General features: G+C 48.5%; 3 protein-coding genes across 4 annotated transcripts in view; all 3 read right to left on the minus strand.

Annotated features, from left to right (window-relative positions):
• LOC115408404 (GTPase IMAP family member 7-like) overlaps nucleotides 1–21,541 on the minus strand; it is a 693,369-nt gene that overhangs the window by 569,040 nt on the left and 102,788 nt on the right. The gene's annotated exons all lie outside the window — the stretch shown is intronic.
• The window catches only part of LOC115408329 (uncharacterized), a 197,142-nt gene that overhangs the window by 58,627 nt on the left and 116,974 nt on the right, over nucleotides 1–21,541 (minus strand). For both annotated transcript variants that reach the window (XM_030119041.1, XM_030119032.1), the window contains exon 5: nucleotides 20,390–20,435. In XM_030119041.1, coding sequence (XP_029974901.1) covers nucleotides 20,390–20,435 — 46 coding nt within the window. The remainder of the gene's footprint in view (nucleotides 1–20,389; nucleotides 20,436–21,541) is intronic.
• On the minus strand, nucleotides 11,359–16,077 carry LOC115408590 (GTPase IMAP family member 7-like). Its single transcript, XM_030119434.1, has one exon. The coding sequence runs from the start codon at nucleotides 14,733–14,735 to the stop codon at nucleotides 13,824–13,826; it is 912 nt and encodes a 303-aa protein (XP_029975294.1). The 5' UTR covers nucleotides 14,736–16,077; the 3' UTR covers nucleotides 11,359–13,823.

Raw genomic sequence — 21,541 nt, forward strand, 5'->3', positions numbered from 1 at the left:
GTGTGAATGCTGAGCTGAAAATGCTAAACTGTAATGCAGAAGAAGTTCAAGAAGAAAGGTTGAAAAGGAAGTTGAAAAATTTTGACAAAGCTTGAAAACAGTGCAAGGAGTTGAAAAAGGTTGATAAAGGTTGAAAACTGTTGAAAACACTGCAAAAAGTTAAAAAAAAACCTTGAAAAAGGTGAAAACGCTGCAAAAAGTTGAAAAAGGTTGAAAAGACTGCAAAAAGTTGAAAAAGGTTGAAAAAGTTCTAAAATACTGCAAAAAGTTGAAAAAGTTTTAAAAAAGGTTGAAAACACTCTAAAAAGTTGAAAAAGGTTGAAAAAGGTTGAAAAAGTTGGAAAACACTGTAAAAAGTTGAGAAAAGTTGAGAAAGGTTGAAAACGCTGCAAAAAGTTGAAAATCGTTGAAAAAGTTCAAAAACGCTGCAAAAACTTGAAAAAAGTTGAAAAAGTTTGAAAACACTGCAAAAAGTTGAAAATCGTTGAAAAAGTTGAAAAAACGCTGCAAAAACTTGAAAAAAGTTGAAAAAGTTTGAAAACGCTGCAAAAAGTTGAAAATCGTTGAAAAAGTTGAAAAACGCTGTAAAAACTTGAAAAAAGTTGAAAAAGCTTGAAAACGCTGCAAAAAGTTGAAAAAAGTTGAAAAAGTTTGAAAACACTGCAAAAAGTTGAAAAAAGTTGAAAAAGTTGAAAAACGCTGCAAAAACTTGAAAAAAGTTGAAAAAGTTTGAAAACGCTGCAAAAAGTTGAAAATCGTTGAAAAAGTTGAAAAACGCTGCAAAAAGTTGAAAATCGTTGAAAAAGTTGAAAAACGCTGCAAAAACTTGAAAAAAGTTGAAAAAGTTTGAAAACGCTGCAAAAAGTTGAAAATCGTTGAAAAAGTTGAAAAATGCTGCAAAAAGTTGAAAAAGGTTGAAAAAGTTTGAAAACGTTGCAAAAAGTTGGAAAAGGTTGAAAAAGTTTGAAAACGTTGCAAAAAGTTGGAAAAACTTTAAGAAAGTTGAAGAAACAGCAGAGTCAGTGTCAGAGTAACAGAGGATCAACAGAGCTCCAGTCTGAATGGAAAAGTCCAGACTCATCAAGCAGCAGCCAGCACAACAGGTGTGTCTGTTGCTATGGAGACCAGCTGCACAGCAGCCATGACAGTGAACCAGCAGTTCTTATGGAGTGCGCATGGTTGAGAAAATGTCATTCCTCGAGGACCCAGAGGTGACATTGAAAAAGATTTGTTCACAATCAGATTCAGAAGTCTTTCATGAATTTAATGGTGCAGGAATCATGTCTGTAGGATCATCCATTCAGCCACCGCGATGTTGCGAACATGAGAGAAGTTTTGGATTTGAGTGAGAAAATCTCTCTCCAAAATGCATTGGAGCGGATGGGAGAAAATCCTGCGCTCTCCTCACAGAAATGCAGCTGGAGAGAGAACCGTTTGAGATAGAGACAAAATGACTCAATTGTACGGGTCACAAGAAAAGTGGCTACGTTTAGAGAGGTAATTGTGTAGATTGAGCCAGAAATGTGGCCAGGGGGACGAGAAAAGAATTATTTTTTTGGTTTAAATCCAGAGCCTCCCGCACTCTAAATTCCTTTCTCCCACTCTAGCTTTTCCAATACACACCCATTGTAAACTCCAAAAACGGCTGAAATGCTCTCCGTACTTGAAGGCTCACAGTTTGAATTTGGTAAAAGATGTGGACATGATATAACATACCTAAATAGAGGATAAAAATGCCTACATTTTGCAAGTAAAATGACGTGTCTACGTCAAAGTATGACAAAGTTGTAAGGGGTCAAAGTTGAAGGAGTTCAAAGATCCGTTGAAGGGTTTTCCCATTGACTTCAATGTTAAAAATAATTTTAAAAAGTTGAAATATTTCAAAAAGTTGAACAAAGTTGAAAAAGTTGAAAAAGGTTGAAGAAAGGGTTTAAAAAGTTGAATAGTTTAAAAGTTGAATGGTTAAAATCGGTTAAGATTTGAAGAAGTTATAAGGTTCCAAAGTTTGAAAAAATCTCCATCCGTTAACATGGGGCAAAAAGTTGCACAAAAGTTGAAATATTTCAAAAAGTTGAAAAGATATTAAAAAGTTAGAACATTGCCAGAATGTCCTTAAAAAGCTGCACAATTTGATATATGAATGGTTCAAATCGGACAAGATTTGAAGGAGTAGAAGCGTGTCAAAAAACGGCGGAAGAAGTCAGAATAATAATAATAATAAAGAAACAGGAAAATAAACGTGTGAATGCCTCAGGCATTCACACAATAATAAAGAAAACAGGAAAACAAAGGTGTGAATGCCTTCAGCATTCACACAATAATATTAAAGAAACAGGAAAACAAAGGTGTGAATGCCTTCAGCATTCACACAAAAATTTCTCCATCCGTTAACATGGGGTAAAAAGCTGCACAAAAGTTGAAATATTTCAAAAAGTTTAAAAGATATTAAAAAGCCAGAACATAGCAGGAATGTCCTTAAAAAGCTGCACATTTTGATATCTGAATGGTTCAAATCGGACAAAATTTGTAGGAGGAGAAGCGTGCCAAAAAACGGCGGAAGAAGTCAGAAGAGGAATGTAATCGTGTGAATGCTTCTGCTTCAGAGATGAGCTTCACAGCCTTTGTGAGTTCACTGAACAGGTCCTTGATGGCAGACCAGACTCCCATCCAAACCCCTGTGGAGATCCCGGTCAGGTCGATCAGATATTTGTAAATGCAACTTCCAATCTTCTCCAGTAAGCTGTCTGGTGATGGCTCCTGCTGTGTCAGAACCAGAATCACAACGTCTCTATTGTTACTGTATGAGAACAACAACATGGAAAATGTGATCCTTTAAATGGGAGTCAAATCAACACAAAGACAGAGTTTGCTTTTTGACCTTTTGGGATTTTCTTTCAAAATAAAGTGCCATTTAGACCAACTTAATACAATGTCTACATCAAATAAAGTTTTCAAAATGAAAAAAAGACTGATTCTAGTTCTGTGAATAGTTGATCTAACACAGAAGTGGTCAGATTAGTCATTTCAAGAAAGACGCATGACGGTTAAATGGAATTATTTTCACTGGTTCAGCTCAAAGAACTTCACATGATCAGTCACATTCAGCCGTTCACACACTGGGAGCATCTCCACAGTTAGAGAACAGAGATTCAACCTCAGACATTCAGAATACAAGATGACCCACGGTCACATAGTTCAAATGAAACACACCCTCTGCTTTCCAACAGTCACATCTTATGGCATTATTAGACAGGAGCCAGGAGAAGACAGGACTGTGTGTTGTACGCTGTGTGCTGTCTGTCGACTGGACCTGTCACTAACAGGAGTATCCCCGGAGAAAGTCTTCTCTCCATCATTCCACATGGTGTCAGAAGCTCTTTGAGATTTGGACTCTTCATGGAAATGGTCAAGTTTCACCTTTTCACAGAACTTTCCTTTCTATAAGTCCACAGACTAGAAACGACGGTTTGAGTGTTTCAGGTTCTCCATGAAGCTTGATCAGGACGATGGCCAAGTGCAGGTGAGCTGCCTCATTTACGCCATGGAGAGCGAGGCGGAAAACAACTACAAGTCATTTATATTTACCCAGAATGATGACAGCAATACTTTTGCCACTGTAGTGGGGAACTTTGATGAATCTGTGTTTCCCATGGAGGAACATTACCCATGAGCGTGCACGTTTTCATCAGCGAGCACAGTGACCAGGAGAGAGAGCAGTGTTTAATCTGAGCCTTGTACGATCTGTTGGAGCACTGTGAGCCCGGTACTTTGAGAGAGGAGAATATTCTGTGATCATTCTTCTCTGAGTCATGCTACTCCCTACCAGCAGGTGGCGCCCTGTTCCCATCACGGTGAGCACTGAGGCAGCTCGGGCCCTGGAAACAACTGAAAGTCATCTCCTCTCTGTGATCCACTGGTTGGATAAAATACACTTTTTACTTGTTAAAATTCAAACTATTATGTCAATGCATGAGTTTGTGGTGTCAGAAGAGACTTATGGGATGTGATTCATACAGTTAAACATTATTCTGTGTAAATTGGGTGTTTTTCAGCAACTTTTTGTCCCTTTTGTTCCCTGATGACAGAAGAAAGTCTGAGATTTCTTTAGATGGGTTCAGTGTTCATGTCGTCCTAAAACCTGATATTCTGTGGGTCTTGATAGTTCAGTGAAAATGCTCCAGAGCTCTGGCAGAGTGGAGCTGTTTGCTCTGAACATGGCCGCCAGTCAGAGTTAATCACAGCTGTACAACTGATTATTGAATATTGGAGAAGGTTCAGGATTAATATGTGTAATGGCAATTTTATTTAATAAAGGGCTTCCACCGGTGAGTTCGTTTTGGTGTCTTTTATTAAGCTGTACAGCAGGAGAAGTCACGCAGTCAACAGAGTAACAGAGTGAGTTCTACTTCGTAAGTGCTTAGCCCGCCTACGGGCTTCGCTAGTGGCACTCCCCTTGGCGCAGCCAATCAACTGAGACAACAAAAGCTCGACGCACCAATCCCCCGCCGCCCGATGGCGCGCGCGCTCCACGCCCCCCGAGGGTATACCCCGAGCTGGAGGCAGCCATTCCCCCTTCTTCTTCCTCAGCATCACTTGAGACATTAAGAAGCCACAAGTTTCTTCGGATCAAGATTCTTCGAATCAAGATGGATGGACCTGCCCCTGACCAGTCGCCATCGGGCGTCGGGCCTATCACCCTGCTCATCGAGCAAGATCATTTCAAGCGCTGCTTTGTCTGCGTCGGCTGACGGCATCACTGTCAGCGGCCTTTCTGCCTGCCTGCCTCACTCTGCCGCTCGAGGTAACCCAGTGGCGAGCGGCCTTTATGGGCGCCGTCTCACCGGCTCCCGCGCATGCAGCAGCAGCAGCAGCAGCAGCAGCGGCGTCCCCGCGTCTATGGAGCCCACGCAACGCGACGGCGCCTTCTCCACCTTATTCAGACCACCGTGAGACAGGTTAGTATGCCCTACTCATGATGTGTTGTTGCAGTACTACTGCCTGAGCCCCCCGCGAGCCCGTGGAGCACCTCGCGGGGCTCTTCACCTCCGCTGCTCAACGCGGCCTCGCGCCTCCGCCGTAGCCTCCGAGCCGGCGCAGCGCGGCTTAGCACCCGGGCTAGCAACCCAGTCACGGACTCGGTCCCGGACTGCGGTGCTGTGTCCCGCCGTGCCACCGTTCCAGGCCTGCGTGCTACGTGTCTGGGACGCCCCGCTCACCGCCAAGAGGACGGTGAGGGGCTACCATTAGCACGGCTGTTGTGATACATCACTAAGGAGCAGCTAGCCTCCCCTCTTCCCGCGCAAGCTGGAGGGCCTTTCTCCCTCCCTTCTCTCGCTACGTGATAAAGCAGAGAATGGCGAGCGGAGCGCGCGCGAAGCAGCCCGGACGCACGGCGCTATCACGGGCTCTCCCTCCACGCGCTCGCCGCGCTGCTGCCGTGTAAGCGGTACGCAGCGGCGAGCTTGGCCGCTGGCTCTCCCGCCGAGCGCGAGGCGCAAACGGAGCGCCGTCGAGGTCCTGCACGGCGCCTCGCAACACTCCAAACTACTTTCCGCCGGCTTCCGCCTGTGTTAAGCACAGCGAGGCGGCGGAGCCACGCCGGCCGGGTCCCCGCTGATGAGCGCCCCGCCCTGGTAGCATTACCGCGGCCGGCGGCCCGAGAAACGTCGGGACCGCACCGCCTCTGCCGGGTTCGCCCCCAACAAAGCGCTGGTCCGCGGCCCAGGAGCGGCCGCCCGCGCTCTTCATGGGACGCCCTCTCCACAGCTGCATCTCTCAAGAGCAGCTATCCTCCCCCTTCCCGTGCTTGTATGACTGAGCATCAAGCTCGGCGGGGCTCTTCCCTCCCTTCGCCCCGCTATGTGATAAGCGGCGTAGAACGGTGAGCGGACTGCACACGGAGCCGCCTGGCCGCATGCACGGTCACCGGTTTTTCCTCCACGCTCTGCCGCGTGGCGGCGGTGGACGCGGGCACAGCAGCGAGCTGGGGCCGCTAGCTTTCCCCGCTGGCAGTGTCACGCAAGCGGAGCACTGCCGATGTCCTGCCGGCACCCCGCAAACGCTCCAGGCTGCACTATCCGCCGGCTTCGGCTCATGTGAGTACGATGAAGCGTCAGAGCGGCGAAGTGTGCCAGCCCGGGTCCCCACCGTGGGGCATCGCGGCCCCGGTGGCACCCGTAAATTCCGCCGGCGTATGCTCGTGTTAGCGCAGCGACGCATCACAGCGGCGGAACTTCACCGGCCCGGGTCCCCGCCGTAAGGCACCCCGCTCCCGGCATCACACGCCACGCTCCCAGCTGCGTTTATCCGCCGGCCTCCGCTCGTGTCAGCACAGTGAGGCGTCAGAGCGGCGGAACTTCACCGGCCCGGGTCCCCGCCGTAAGGCACCCCGCTCCCGGCATCACACGCCACGCTCCCAGCTGCGTTTATCCGCCGGCCTCCGCTCGTGTCAGCACAGTGAGGCGTCAGAGCGGCGGAACTTCACCGGCCCGGGTCCCCGCCATAAGGCACCCCGCTTCCGGCATCACTCAATGCTTCCAGCTGCGTTTATCCGCCGGCCTCCGCTCGTGTTGGCACAGTGAGGCGTCAGAGCGGCGGAGCTGTGCCGTGCCGCCCCGGGCTACCGCCGCGCAGCGTCCCGGCCACGGCATCACTCATACCACCTCCAGCGGTGTCTCTCCGCCGGCTTCCGCCTGTATTGACACGGCGAAGCCTCAGAGCAAAGGAGCTCTGCCGGTCCGGGCTCCTGCTATTGAGTGTCCCGGTCCTGGCATCATCACCGAGGTTCAGCGGCCCGGGAAGCCTCGGGATCACGCCGCCTCCACCAGGTTTGTCCCCAACAAGTGCTGGTCCGCGGCTCCAAAGTGACCGCCCGCGCTCTTTGTGGGACACCCGCTCACCGCCGCGCTGTGGCGTTTTCCGCCAGCCCTTGCCTGTGTTAGCACAGCGGAGCGACAGAGCGGCGGACTTATGCCGCCCCGGGTTCCCGCCGTAGGGCGCCCCGGTCCCGGCTTCATTCATTACGCTCTCAGTGACGTTCTCCGCCGGTTTCCGCCTGTATTGACATGGCGATGCCTCAGAGCAGCGGAGCTCTGCCGGCCCGGGCTCCCGCTATTGAGCGTCCCGGTCCCGGCGTCATCACCGAGGTTCAGCGTCCCGAGAAGCCTCGGGATCATGCCGCCTCCACCACGTCTGTCCCCAACAAAGCGCTGGTCCGCGGCCACTAAGCGGCCGCCCGCGCTCTTACAGGGGACGCCCCCTTTTCGTCGCACTACGGCCGTGAAAGCGGGTCGCAGCAGCGAGCTAAGGCCGCTGGCTCACCCATCGTGCACTACGTGCAGTGTCCCGGCCCTGGCATCATCACTGAGGTCAGCGGCCCGAGAAACTTCGGGATCTTGCCGCCTCCACCGGGTTTGTCCCCAACAAAGCGCTGGTCCGCGGCCCTGGAGCGGCCACCCACGCTCCTTCATGGGACGCCCCCTCATTGCCATGCTGCAGCCGTGGACGCGGGTCACAGCAACGAGCTGAGGCTGCTGGCTCATCCACCGTGTGCTATGCGCATGAGGAACGCCGTCGAGGTCCCGCCGGTACCTCGCAAACGCTCCAAACTGCTTTTTCCGCTGATTTCCGCCTGTGTCAGCACGGTGAAGCGTCAGAGCGGTGGAGCTATCCAGCCCGGGTCCCCGCCGATGAGCGCCCCGGCTCTGGCATCATTCATAAACGCTCCAAGCTGCGTTATCCGCCGGCTTCCGCCTGTGTTAGCACAGCGAAGCGTCAGAGCGGCGGAGCTGTGCCAGCCTGGGTTCCCGCTGATGAGCGCCCCGGCATCGTCACCAAGGTCAGCGACCCGAGAACTTCGGGATCACGCCACCTCCACCGGGTTTGTCCCCAGCAAAGCACTGGTCCGCGGCCCCGAAGCGGCCGCCCGCGCTCTTTCATGGGACGCCCCCTTCAGCCCTTTCGCCGGGGGTCCCCCGTCTCCCGAGCCCGGGAGGACGGGTGGACTGTCCCCTCAGGCCGTGGTACAGCCACTCACGCTCTGCTTCGGACGTGGCGTGCTATGTTGGGGACCGCTTTCTCCCTGGTTGTTAAGGACGCTGAGAAGCGGCTATGCCCTGCAGTTCGCCTGTCGCCCGCTTCTCTTCAATGGGGTTCTTTGTACGCGGCTCGCATGCCCTGTGGGGCGGCCGCTCTCGAAGCAGGAGTGTCCTCGCTCCTCCGCCGGGGCGCGGTTACGGAGCTGGACGCGGAGGAGGTGCATTCGGGCTTTTATTCTCCCTACTTGTTGGTTCCAAGAAGAGCGGAGTCATGAGACCCGCTTTGGACCAGCGGGTCCTAAACACTCACATAGCCACCAGGAGGTTCCACATGCTGACGGTCAGACACCTCCTGGAGAGCTCCTGGGGTTCTTGGTGAACCGGGACAAGAGCGCACTCACCCCAGCTCAGCGCATGGCTTATCTGGGTTTGGAGCTGGACACGCTCTCTATGACGGCCCGCCTCTCTGCGGACAGGCGAGCCTCCCTCCTCTCAGCCCTGAGGTCTGCAGTGACCATGCCTCTGGTCAGGGTCTGTTTGGTCAGGACCGTCCTGGATTTAATGGCCGTGGCCCACCTGGTGGGCCTTCTTCTGGTTGGGCCTTCTGCACATGCGCAGGCTGCTACGGTGGTTTGCACGCCTCTGCTGCTTGGGGAAGCGGGACGGATGCAGAAAGGTCTCGATCCCGCCCTCGGGCACGCCAGGATCTCCTTCTCTTAATGGATCCTGCTCTCCTATGCTAGGAGTCCCCCTGGGCTGCGTATCGCATCACGTCGAGGTGTTCACGGATGCGTCTCTCGCAGGGTGGGGAGTCACCCTGGACCACCACGCGGTGGGCGGTGCCTGGGATTCCATGGAGTTCCTCCAGTCCCTGCTGGACAGTGGCTGAGCTGCATCCACACTGCGGTGTTTGCATCAGCCATCATAGCGGGTTACGGCGGCTTTGGCCGCTTCTCTGCACGCAGTCACCCGCTGTTGAAGCGGTTTCTGTGTGGGGCGTGTTGGCTACGGCCAGCCCCCCAGGCATGTGGTCTCCCCGTGGGACCTCCACGTTGTGTTGGAGGGTCTTGGGGGGCTCACCTCTTCGAGCCTTTGGAGAAGGCGGAGGTCCGCTTTCTCTCCTTCAAGGCCGCCATCTTGTTCGCGCTAGTATCCGCCAAGAGAGTTGGGGATCTCTGCGCCTTGTTGGTCCGCCCATCCTGCAGGCTGTTCAGCCAGGATGGGGGACTTGTGCATCTTTGGCCTAACCCGGCCTTTAATCCCAAGGTGATCACTTCGGACTTCCGGTCGCGAGTGATCCGGATCCAAACGCTTGCTCCCGGCCTGGCTCATCTGAGGACGGCCCACGGCTGCGGTTGCTGTACCCGGTTAGGGCCCTGCGTTATGTCCAGCGCACAGCTGGTTTTCACACCACGGACCAGCTGTTTGTGGGGTTTGGAGCCTGGGGGCGTGCCCCCGCCCTCGACCTCTCAGAAAGACGTCCACTGGGTGGGGGGCGCTATTGCAGCTGCCTGCAGGGCACAGAATCTCTCGCCGCTGGCAGTGATTCATGCTCATTCCACACAGCGTGTGGCTGCCTGTGCGGCCCTGTGCAGGGGTGTCACGGTGACATCTGCCAGGCTGCCTTCTGGGCCTCCGCGTTCATATCTGTTGGATATGTGAACTGACTCTGTGGCCATGTCGGTTTCAGCGAGAACACGAGTTCCGTCGCTTAACCGTTTTGGTCCTTCTGGCCTGTTTGCCGCGTCCCGAGTGGGGTCGTGGACCAGGGCTTTCCCGCCTTCCGCTTGGCTTTTGCCGCGGCCTGCTGATGTTGTGACTGTGACGGTGCTTAGCGGGAACGGGAGTTCTGCCGCTTGCCGTGTTGGTCTTCTTGCTCGGCTGCCGCGTCCCGGGTGGGGTCGCGGACCAGAGTTTTCTCCCCGCCTGCCGCTTGGCTCTGCCACGGTGTGCGGATGTTGTTACAGTGACGGTGTTCGTGGGAACAGGAGTTCTGCCGCTCGCTGTATTGGATCCTCTAGCCCGGCTGCCGCTTCCCTGTGTGGGTCGCGGACCAGGGTTTCCCGACTGCCGCTGTGGCTTGCCCTGGCCGGCGTGTGTGTGTGTCGCTGTGGCGATGTTTGTTCACGTCGCGGGCGGCGCTTCGGCGCATGGATGCCCGCCTCGTTCTTTGGGGGTTCTGCGACCGTTCTGGACGTACAGTTTGTTTACTTCCATCTTACGCACCAATCCCGTCAGCATGCCAGCTGGGAGTACATTCATCGACCTACGGCCTTCGCCTGGGTGTGTGCCACTAGCGAAGCCCGTAGGCGGGCTAAGCACTTACGAAGTAGAATTAGTAGTTACTGGATGTAACTCCAGTTCTACGAGTAAGTGCGTGCCCGCCTACCTGCTGGCCCAGCTGTCTGCTTCCCTTACTTGGCTGATTCAGAAGAAGGGAGAATGGCTGCCTCCAGCTCGGGGTATACCCTCGGGGGGCGTGGAGCCGCGCCATCGGGCGGCGGGGGATTGGTGCGTCGAGCTTTTGTTGTCTCAGTTGATTGGCTGCGCCAAGGGGAGTGCCACTAGCGAAGCCCGTAGGCGGGCACGCACTTACTCGTAGAACTGGAGTTACATCCAGTAACTACTAATTCTGCCCTCGCAGGGGCGTGCAAGCCTCTAATAACTATCTGCTACGTTCACTCCCAGAGGCCTTGACTGCACCCAGCCGTAGGCTGGACACAGGAAGACTCCCACGAGTGCCGCAGCTGCTACGCTAAGATTATAAGGAAAAGAAAATTCTAGACAAAGCATTCGCGGTTCCCCACACATCTGAGTGTGTGAGAGCTACGGTTATTTATAACAAATAAATCTAAGCACTGCAAAACAGTTAAGCATGCACTCATTAGAAATTTCCACTACATATGTTTTATTTCATCCAACCTATTTTCAGACATTTGCAATGAAATACATGAGTGTGTTCATGTTTAGATTTATGATGATACCTCCACCGTGTTTCACAGTATGAGTTTATTATCAGCTGGGGATCGATCGGGTTTGGTTCAATGCACAGAAAAGAGTGAGAAAGTCAGAATACTGACATTATTTATGCACTTTTAACATTTGGAATAATAAAAACGAACCATCATAACAGTAACATAACATAATAAGTCACAAAACACACCAGATTTCTGATTTAAGGAAACTGTTTTTTTGCAGGAAATCAGTACATTATGGCGAGACAGCAGGATTGCAAAAAGGTTTTTTAAAACACAATGAGAATATTAGACTATTTAAAGAATTATTTAACTATAAGTTCTTAGATACGTTGTCATTTTTGTCAGTTTGGCTTTCCAACCTTTTTTTTGTTTGTTTAAATTACATATAAATGATATTTAACTCAATTAAAAGTGACTCAGAAAAGTCAAAGGATGAAGGTGATTGTTTCCCAGAAGGCCTGCTGGACTCTCTACCTGTCCCGCTGGATCCTGGTCCTGCTCGGTCCGGTCTTCTGTTCTGGTCTTGATTCTGCTCCAGATCAGCCTCGGGCTCGTTCCGATCCTCCAGAAAAGCTTTTCACATGAGTCACTTCTGAGTTTCCTTCATAGCCTCAGGAAACCTTTCAGCTACTGTGTCGTTGCGAAACTACTTGATATGACCAGAAAGAGGTTTTTTTTTAATGTGTTCAGGAAGCTGGAACAGAAAAACAAACTGAAGACAAGAAGAGAAAAACAAATGAAATCCCAAAATAAAACCATGAGAAGAAGAACAGAGGAGGATGAAGTGAGGAGAATTACAACACAGAAAAGTTAGATTTGGGAAATTTTATTCCTTTTTATTTATTTTATTCGTGTTTATTCCTGCAGCTTCAGATTCTCAGTCCGTCCAATCACAGCTCAGTAAAGTCAGATTAGTGATGGAGGAATGTCAAAAGAAGATGTTTATAAAGAAGCAAAACTCTCATTTCAAGAAAACATTTCAGAAGAAATCATGCAGGTAATTTGCTTTTTAACAGTTTTAAATAACAGGGATCTTTTCTGAAGCAGTTTTGTTTATTGCATTTTCAACCTCGATTTCTTTAATCTTTAACATTTACTGGTGTTTAAAGCAGCTGCTCCTCCATCCGTCTTCTGATCAGGTGATCCAGTTTACTGTGGAGATCAGATACACCTGGACAGCTGTCCATCACACACACACACACACACACACATACAAGGATAACCTGTAATTCCATGATCATCATCTTTATTAATGTGTTGGTGAAGGTAAAGCAGAGCAGCAGTGACTCCAGCAGATTAAAACTGATTATAATAGAAAGCATTGAATCACAAAATCAACAATATATGAACTCTTACTAACTCTGAGTTAACTTTGGACAGTTCAATGAAACGGTTTCCTCATCTGATTTAATCATTCTGATTTCCGCTCACTGCAGCTGACGAGAGAAGACGTTTCCTGTCTGAGCAGCTGTGGCTGAATAACACCTTCAGAGAGAGGCTGAGAAATTCATCTTTAAAGGATTAAAACACACAGAACTACACAAGGTACAGAAAGCTACAAAAGGTACAAAAGGAAGATTTTCTAACCCATGAAAGCAAAATAATGAAATAAAAACAACAATACATTGCTAAAGGAAATAAAAACAGAATAGAATTGGAAATTGAGCTAAAAAGAAATTTAAAAATATATTAAAAAAAAAAATTACAAATCTCCAAAAGACTGTTTATGGATGAGAAAATTGTAATGATGAATTTTAAGTACAAAGAAATAAATTTCATATTTTCAAAATTTTTAAAGCTTAAGGTCAAGGTTAACAGCTATAAGCTTAAGGTTAACAATTCCAGAAGTAAAAGAAATAATTAATAAATAATGAATGAAAATTTAACAATGTAAAAGACAGCATTGAACAAGAAAAGGAAAAGAAAAAAAAAACACTAAAAATTTTGGGAGGCATGGTGACAGAATGTTTTTTTAATAATTTCACTTCAACATTTATTCAATAAAGAAAGATCAATGCAGGTCTGCTTTCAAAGTCTCTGTCTGTGGCCTCATTTGTAGATTCTTCTGATACTCAACTCTTCTGTGTTTCTCAGAGAAGTTTTTTCTACTCAAGTTGAGACTTTCTGTCAAAGATTTACATAAGTTCCTTAAAACGTTTCCCCTCCAGTAAACTTCTGCTTTTTACACAGTTGTTTTCCCATAATTCTGGTGCATTTCACATGTTTTTCTATAACTTATCCACATTTTATGACAAAAACATATTTCTCTAATTCTGAATCAAATTTATGAAGATCCTCTGGTCTCCAGGATGGAAGCTCTCACCAGCAGGGTGACTCAAAAAGAAAGAATCATTGCAAACATAAAATGTGATGATAATCTTTCAATGTGGAAATGTGTGCACTCCATTTAAACAGAGGAAGATTAAGGAAAATGAATGAATTTTAAAGTAAATAACTGGTGAGATGTAGATATGAAATGTTTGTGGTGTGGCTGTGTCTAACCTAAAGAAGTGAGGTGGGTCAGTATGAACATCTTCTCCTCCAGGCTTTAATGTGTGGCCTTCTCAAGGCATATCTTTGAAAAACGACATTACGTTTCTTCTTTTTTCTGTTAAAGCTGTTCCCGCCTTTGTCACTGCATCCCACACTGTTTCTGCATCCTGAGCTGCTTCATGTCCAATATCACCGCCCACAACTCCCCCTGCTGCAGCCGAGACGGCGGCAGCTGCTCCAACAACTAATGCTGCGTTCCCTCCTGCCGACACTGCTGCAGATCCCGACACTGCTGGTGACACTCCTATTAACATATTTACTTTTTTACAAGGTTTTTTGTTTGAGGTATTTGTGTCACAACTGTTGTAACTGCTCTAACCAGAGCCTCTACGCCAAACAAAGCTCCCAACAAAACCCCTGTTGTGACCCTGGCCAGTTTGATCAGAAATCTGTTTGCCACTTTGCTTTTGGCCTGGTTTCTGATCTCCTCCGGTGGCAGATTTTTTGGAGATGACTGCCTGATTTGCTCCTTCTCTCTCTGGATTTCTCTCTCCACAGCTTGCAGCATGTCGTTGGTGTAGCATTGGCCGTTTCTTTCCTCCGTTAGCTTGTTGATGGTCTTCAGTAACTCTTCCCTCTGGAAGCGGTTGCTCCTGTAGTCGTTCTGCAGCGTGTTGTCGTTCCAGTATTTGTTGTCGAAGACGTGGCACCGTCCACCGCACCCGTTCACCAGGTCTCTCAGCTTTTGATTCTGTCTGACGAACTCCTCGATTTTCATCCCTTCAGGTAGCTGGTCACCAAAAGTGAAGACGACCACGGCGTATTTCAGAGCATCTTCAGAGAAATACTCATATATTCTGCTGATGACTTCTTGCTCCTGCTCTGAGAATCTCTCAACTTTCAGCACAATGAGAAAGGCATGAATTCCAGGCGCACACTCTGTAATGCACTTCATGATCTCAGGCTTCAAATCTTCCTCTGACCTTTCTGTGTCAAAAAAACCAGGCATGTCGACCAAAGTGATCTTTCTGTCACTGACATCTCTGGTTTCAGATTGACATGTGGCAGTTCCAGAAACAGAAGAATGATGTGCTGTGAACAAGTTCTCTCCAAGTATGGTGTTAGCGAGGCTGCTTTTCCCACTGCCAGTTTTTCCCAGCAGGATGATCCGCTTTGACTCTGAGGGAGAAAAAAGACTCTGTTCAAGCATACCTGGATCTTTAATCATGTGTTTTATTAAAGCAATTTAAAATGGAGTAAAGATGGACTGCAGTATGGTCACAACAGCCCCTATGATGAATACCAGAACAACAACTGCGACGTCGCCTGCTATGGCGCAAAAAGGACCCCACCTTGGACCCAGGCTCAGAGGTTGGGACTCGAATGCATGCGTGGCCGGGCATTTGCCCACCTGGCAGGTCTTAGCTTGAAGGGACGACACAGGTCCGACAGACTCACCCTCCGTCGAGGGAACCGTAGAGGCCGGGTGCTGTGTGGATTGGGTGGCAGCCGGCTGCAGGGTGCCACGTGACCCGGTCCCCAGACAAAAAGAGGGGCTCTTGGAACATGGGATGTCACCTCATCAGAGGCGAAGGAGCCTGAACTTGTGAGGGGTTGAGAGGTCCCGGCCAGATATAGTTGGGCTCACCTCCACACACAGCCTGGGTTCTGGAACCCAACCCCTCAAGAAGGGCTGGACTCTCCTCTTCTCTGGCGTTGCCCGCAGTGAGAGGCACCAAGGTGGTGAGGGGTTGCTTAAAGCCCCACAGCTCATCTGCCATGTGTTGAAGATCTCCCTAGTGAACGAGAGGGTCTCATCACTGCACCTTTGGGTCAGGGATAGGTGCCTCACTGTTGTCTCAGCCTATGGGCTGAGCAACAGTGCAGAGTACCTGGCCTTCCTGGAGTCCCTGGGACAGTGTCCCAACTGGGGACTCCACTGTCCTACTGGGGGACTTCAAGGCCCACGTGGACAGCGACAGTTAGACCTGGAGGGAGGTGATTGGGTCGCACAGTCTCCCTGATCTGAACCAGCTTGGTTTTCTATTTTTAGACTTCTGTGTTAGTCAAAGTATTTCCATGACAAACACAATGTTAGGCTACATGGGTGTCCACAAATGCACTTGGCACCAAGACACCCTAGTGTTGGGGGTCAATAATGGAATTTGCTGTCATATCATCTGACCTACGGCCTCATGTTTTGGACACTCGGGTAAAGAGAGGAGCAGAGCTGTGGACCGATCACCATCTGGTGGTAAGTTGGCTTCACTGGCGAAGGAGGAAACCGGACAGACTTGGCAGAACCAAACATGTTGTGAGGTTCTGTAGGGAACGTCTGGCGGAACCCTGTGTCAGCAGGGTTTTCAACTCCCACCTCTGGGAGTGCTACGCAGAGCTGTGGTTGTATGATCTCCGGTGCCTGGCGTGGCGGTAACCCCTGAACCCAGTGGTGAGCACAGGAAGTAAGGGCTGCCGTCAAGCTGAAGAAGGAGTCCTACTGAGTCTTGTTGGCTCATGGGGCTCAAGAAGCAGCTGACAGCTGCAGCCAGAGTGGTGGTGGGGGCAAAAACTCGGGTCTGGCACAAGTGTCCAGCATCTCAGGAGGGGAAAGCAGGTCTCCACCAACACTGTTTACAGTGGAGGAGGGGACTGCTGACCTCAACTGGAGATATTGAAACAGTGGAAGGAATACTTTGAGAACCTCCTCAATGTCGTTGCTAAGTGTTCCATGAGGGAAGCAAAAGCTGAAGTCTCAGAGGCGGACTAGTACATCACCCAAGCTGAAGTCACCGAGGTTATTGGTAAGCTCCTCGGTGGGTGGCAAGGCTCCAGGGGTGGACGAGATTTGCCCTGAGTACCTTAAAGCTCCTGTCCGGAGTTTCCGTTTGTTTCCAACGTATGTACCATTTTTTAACAGAGCTTAAATGTGTCAGTCTGGTTTGATACTACAATATAATATTGGCATAAAGCAATATAAAAATTTATTTATGAGCCCCGCCTTCGTCTCATAGACCCCCATGTTATCCGAAAAAGCGCCGGTCAGCCAATAGATTTCGAGCTTCCGCATTCTCGTGTTGTCAATCAAAGTGTGCACGCAGCCAGAGAGCACGGCACTTGCCCAGGCAGAGGTGAGTTAGCAACGCAGCAGCCGCCACACTTACCTCGGATATATCCACTGTCTGCTGAACATCCACCGTAAACAGCTAAACATGTAGGATGCTGCAGGACTCGAAGTAGAGCTGGGCGATATGGCCTCAAATCAATATCACGATAATATTGAGCAGTTCACCTCGATAACGATAAATGGACGATAACTACTTGGGGGGGGGGGGGGGGGGGCAATTTAATCACAGCTTTTTATTGTACTGGATTAAACTTATGACAGTTTACTGTGGGCTCAGGTGGTGCAAACATTATTATTTTATTTCTCATGATATGGGGTCAATTTTCTTGAAATCCTATTAGATTTATCAAGATTAGGGTACAAAACATATCTATGTGTCCTAACTTTCACAGCAACAGACGTCCAAATCCGACAGAACTCTGCTGTTAATGTAAATGTCTTCTCTGTGGACATTCGGGAAAATCCGATGACTGGAAGACTATGGGAAATTATTAATGGTACATGGTTCCAGATGTTTCCAGTGTGATGTGGCGTTATCAGCAGCTGAGAATGGAACACAACTGGATGTCTACCTGTCCCTGAATTACAAAGGAGCCCAACTTGTTTGTTTATAATCTCCTTCTCAGTTTCCTGTCCACACAGCATCACTTCAGGAAATATCTACATCCACGCAACATAACAAGGACTCAAAACGATGTAGTTCAACTACCACGCCTTCAGATGGCGCTGTTACTCTGACACAGCAACTCCAAAATGGAGAAGACACGGAGCAGGACTCGGAGCTGCACATGCAGCGTGATATAAACAAACGCAACGCCAGAACATACAGCCTGTTCAATAAAAGAGCATGAGGAGCTTCTGCAGGAAATATCAGCCAATCAGCTGATGAGGAGTTTTACAGTCCAGGACGGTCGACCAGCATTAATCTGCAGCCCTGCGGGCTGTTAGCCTGTAGCCGCTAGCGGCTAAATTAGCATGTCGCCATGCGAGGTGTCCAGAGTGTCTGCTGGTTCGGATGTTCAGAGGGTCAAACAGCGTCTGTCTGCTCTGCTGACAGCTTCTTCTGCTGGTTACTGTGATTTTAAACAGGAGTTGATGGAGTCGCGTAGTGCAGCGTCTTAAAGGGACATGAACACAGCCCACCTACACAGCCAAAACGGACTTTTTTTAAAATACCGAATTTTCCGCCATGGGAAAAAATGACGTCGGTTATCGTGATAAATCTCGGTCACGATAAATTTTCGGTATATCGCCCAGGCCTAACTCGGAGGCTCTCATTTTCACCTGACGGATAATAGCGTGCACAATTAAAGGGGCGTGGCTTGGTCGCTCATGAAAGCAGAGGGAGGGCGGAACCTCGAGACATTGGATTAAAAAAAAAAAAACCCTTTCTCTTTCAAAACTCCGGACAGAAGCTTTAAGTCTCTGGTTGTACAGGAACTATCTTGGTTGATATTTGGGGATAGTACCTCTGGACTGGCAGACAGTAGTGGTGGTTCTCCTTGTAGAAATGGGGACTGGAGGGTGTGCTCCAAGTACAGGGGGATCACATTTCTCAGTCTTCCCTGAAAAGTTTTTTCTAGGGTACTGGAGAGGAGGATTCCACCAATAGTCCAACCTTGGATCCAGAAGGAACAATGCAGTTTTGGTCCTCGTCGTGGAACACTGGACCAGCTCGAGACCCATAGGCTGCATAGAGTTCGCCCAACTAGTCCACATGTGTTTTGTGGACTTGGAGAAGGCGTTTGACTGCGTCCGTTGTTGTGTCTTGTTGGGGGTGCTTTGGGAGTACGGAGTCCAGGGCTCCTTGGACCGTCCGGTCTCTGTACCGAAGAAGTAGTTTGGTCCACATTACCGACAGTAAGTCGCACCTGTGATGGGTGCATGTTGGACTCCGGCAGGGCTGCCCCCTTGTCACTGGTTTTGTATGTGATTTTTATGGAGAGAACTTCTAGGTGCAGCCAGGGGCCGGAGGGGGTCCAGATTGGGGACCGCAGGATTTCATGTCTGATTTTTGCATATCACGTTGTCCTGTTGGCTTCATCGAATCCTGACCTACAGCATGCACTGGGGCGGTTTGTAGTCAAGTTTGAACGATGGAGATGAGGATCAGCACCTCCAAGTCCGAGGCCATGGTCTTCAACCAGAAGAAGGTGGTCTGCCCTCTCCTGATTGACAGAGAAACCCTGCCCCAAAGTGGAGGAGTTTCAGTATCTTCTGGTCTTGTTCACGAGTGAGGGAAGGATGGAGCGCGAGATTGACAGGCAGATCATTGCAGCGGCTGTAGTGATGTCGTCGTATCAGTCTGTTGTGGTGAAGAAGGAGCTGCGCCGAAACACGAAGTTCTCGGGTTACTGGTCAATCCTTACTCCTACCCTCAGCTATGGTCATGAGCTTTGAGTCATGACCGAAAGGAGAAGACTCTGAACACAACCCACTGAAATGAGCTTCCTCCGTTGGTTGGCCGGGCGCTCTCTTAGAGATTGGTTGAACAGCTACGTCACCAGGGAGGAGCCAGCTGAGGTGACTCGGGCACCTCTTTAGGATGCCTCCTGTACCCCTCCCTGGGGACGTGTTCTAGGTATGTCCCACCGGGAGGAGACCCCGGGGAAAACCGAGGGCATGCTGGATAGACTATGTCTCTCAGCTGGCCTGGGAACGCCTTGGTATCCTCCAGGAAGAGCTGGAGGAAGTGTCTGGGGACAGGGAAGTCTGGGCATCACGACTTAGACTGCTGCCCCCAAGACCCGGTCCCAGATAAGTGGTTGAAGTTGGATGGATGGATGTAAGTTTACAACATGCAGTGTAAAGCATAAGAGGGGTGAGGTTTGTGGGGTTCACAGCAAATTTTCCAGTGTTGAATTAACTCTGAAAGTGTTAAAGAGTGGTCTTATATATACACTTCTGTAGTGTTAAAATCTCAACACTGACCAGTGTTAATTTTCTAATGCTGACACTCTGTAGAGTTATATTAATATTCCTCTCTGTTGACCAGTGTTCCTATTTAACTCTATACAGTGTTAATTCTTAGAATGAACACTTTAAAGTGTATATTTTAACACTTACATTTAACACTACAACAGTGTATATATGAGACCACTCTTAACACTTTCAGAGTTAATTCAACACTGGAAAATTTGCTGTGTGTGTGAGGTTATGTATAAGCAATAAATTGGGATGAGGAGAGGGGGGAGAAGAGAAGCAGGAGTACAACAGACTATTATACACAATTCACAGTAACATTAGGGTGGGGGAGTAGGTGTGATTGCAGTTGGATAGTAGATTAATATGTTCAGTAATCATGTTATATACATTATATTAATTATATTATTAAAAAAACACATCTTGCCTTGTTGTGGACAGGAGGCAGGGATTGATCTCATCAAAAAAGGTGATTTCTGGTGAATCCCAAGTGGATTGTCTCGCACAACTGCATATGCACGTGTAATGTAATACTATGCAGCCATTGGCAATTATCCGATTCATCATGATTTAATTTCCTACAACTGTGTACCATCTGGTATGATTACACAGTGATCATGCACATTTCTGACTCTTGCAGCATGCTGGGAATTGATCTGGGACTGTGTGAACCTGTACCAGTCAGTCCACCACCACGAAATGAACATGTTAAATCTTTTAATGTTTTCTGACTGAATGTGGACTGTGTCCTATTGATTCTAAATCATTTCGTAACACATTTCATGCCACATACCAGACAGTTTGGCTATGGGTGTGAAAGGGGATTCAGGGCCTACCTTGAACCTGGTTTGGACGAATCTCCTCTTGAGCAGACTTGAAGACCTGTTGGCCCAAATTAGTGTAAAGTGTTAAACCATTGTCAGCTGATGCTGTTTGCAGGACTCTTTATGTTTAGTCCAGACAGTCCAAATGATTAGCTTTTTTCATTATCATATTTTGTATAACTTTCCAGTGAGGGAAGAGATAGAAATATTTTTCTGTTAGCTTTATGAGAAAGATGCATATTTGTGTTTGATTATTCTTCATTATTTGCTCACACGTGTGGATGGTTAATGCGTGTGGGAGGGATTTGTGTATATAAGCTTGCCGTAAGGGGGCGTGGTTTCTGGTGCGTTCATTGGGTGGTTTTCATTCAAGAGTGTACACGGTGTCGGTGAGTTAAAAGTTACGAACAATCATGGCATAACATGGCATAGTACTTCATGACTGATGTGGGATCGAATGGTTATGTTTCAGGTTTGCAACCTGCAAGATCATCAGAGACTCTTGGAGAGAGTCGGAGTTTATATTTCACAACCGAGTAGTGCAGGAACGGGGAGAAGGCTATGTGGTGCGGCTGAGTATCTTTCCCATATGCATGTGTGAAAATAAACGTGTTGATCGAAGAGTTACATCCGCCGTGCATTCTTGGCAGCCCTTCCAGAGGGCAGTTCGCTAATTACAGCAGGTAGTTAGTCGAAATCTGGACATAGTTTTTCCTCTTTCAACTTGCAAACATTACATTCAATACAAAACAAGGCTGTAAAAAGAGCATTTTTTAACTGTAATTAATTGCAGCATTCCTGTAGTTCATAAAAATTAATCACTTTTTGTTATCTTTAAAATTCTTTTTTTTTTTTTTTTTATCTCGAGACAGTTTTAAGCACCTTAAGCATTTCTTACCAGGATGTCTTTCCATCAAAATAAAGTGCCATTTAGACCAACTTAATACAGTGTCTACATCAAATAGAACGTGTAAGATGGAAGGGCAAAAGAGATTTGAGTTTTTGTGTGACCAATGTGCATAATATGTGTGGATCTACATAGATATGATATGTGAATGTTGTGTATCTCTACTGACCTAGGAGCGGTCTTGTATTGTTTGTTTGTTGTTATGTTATGTATTTGTTTGTGTTTTTGTTTTTGGAATTTGTATATGGATTGTTTTG

Source organism: Salarias fasciatus, chromosome 3 (assembly GCF_902148845.1).
Source record: "Salarias fasciatus chromosome 3, fSalaFa1.1, whole genome shotgun sequence".
Taxonomy (NCBI): Eukaryota; Metazoa; Chordata; class Actinopteri; order Blenniiformes; family Blenniidae; genus Salarias; species Salarias fasciatus.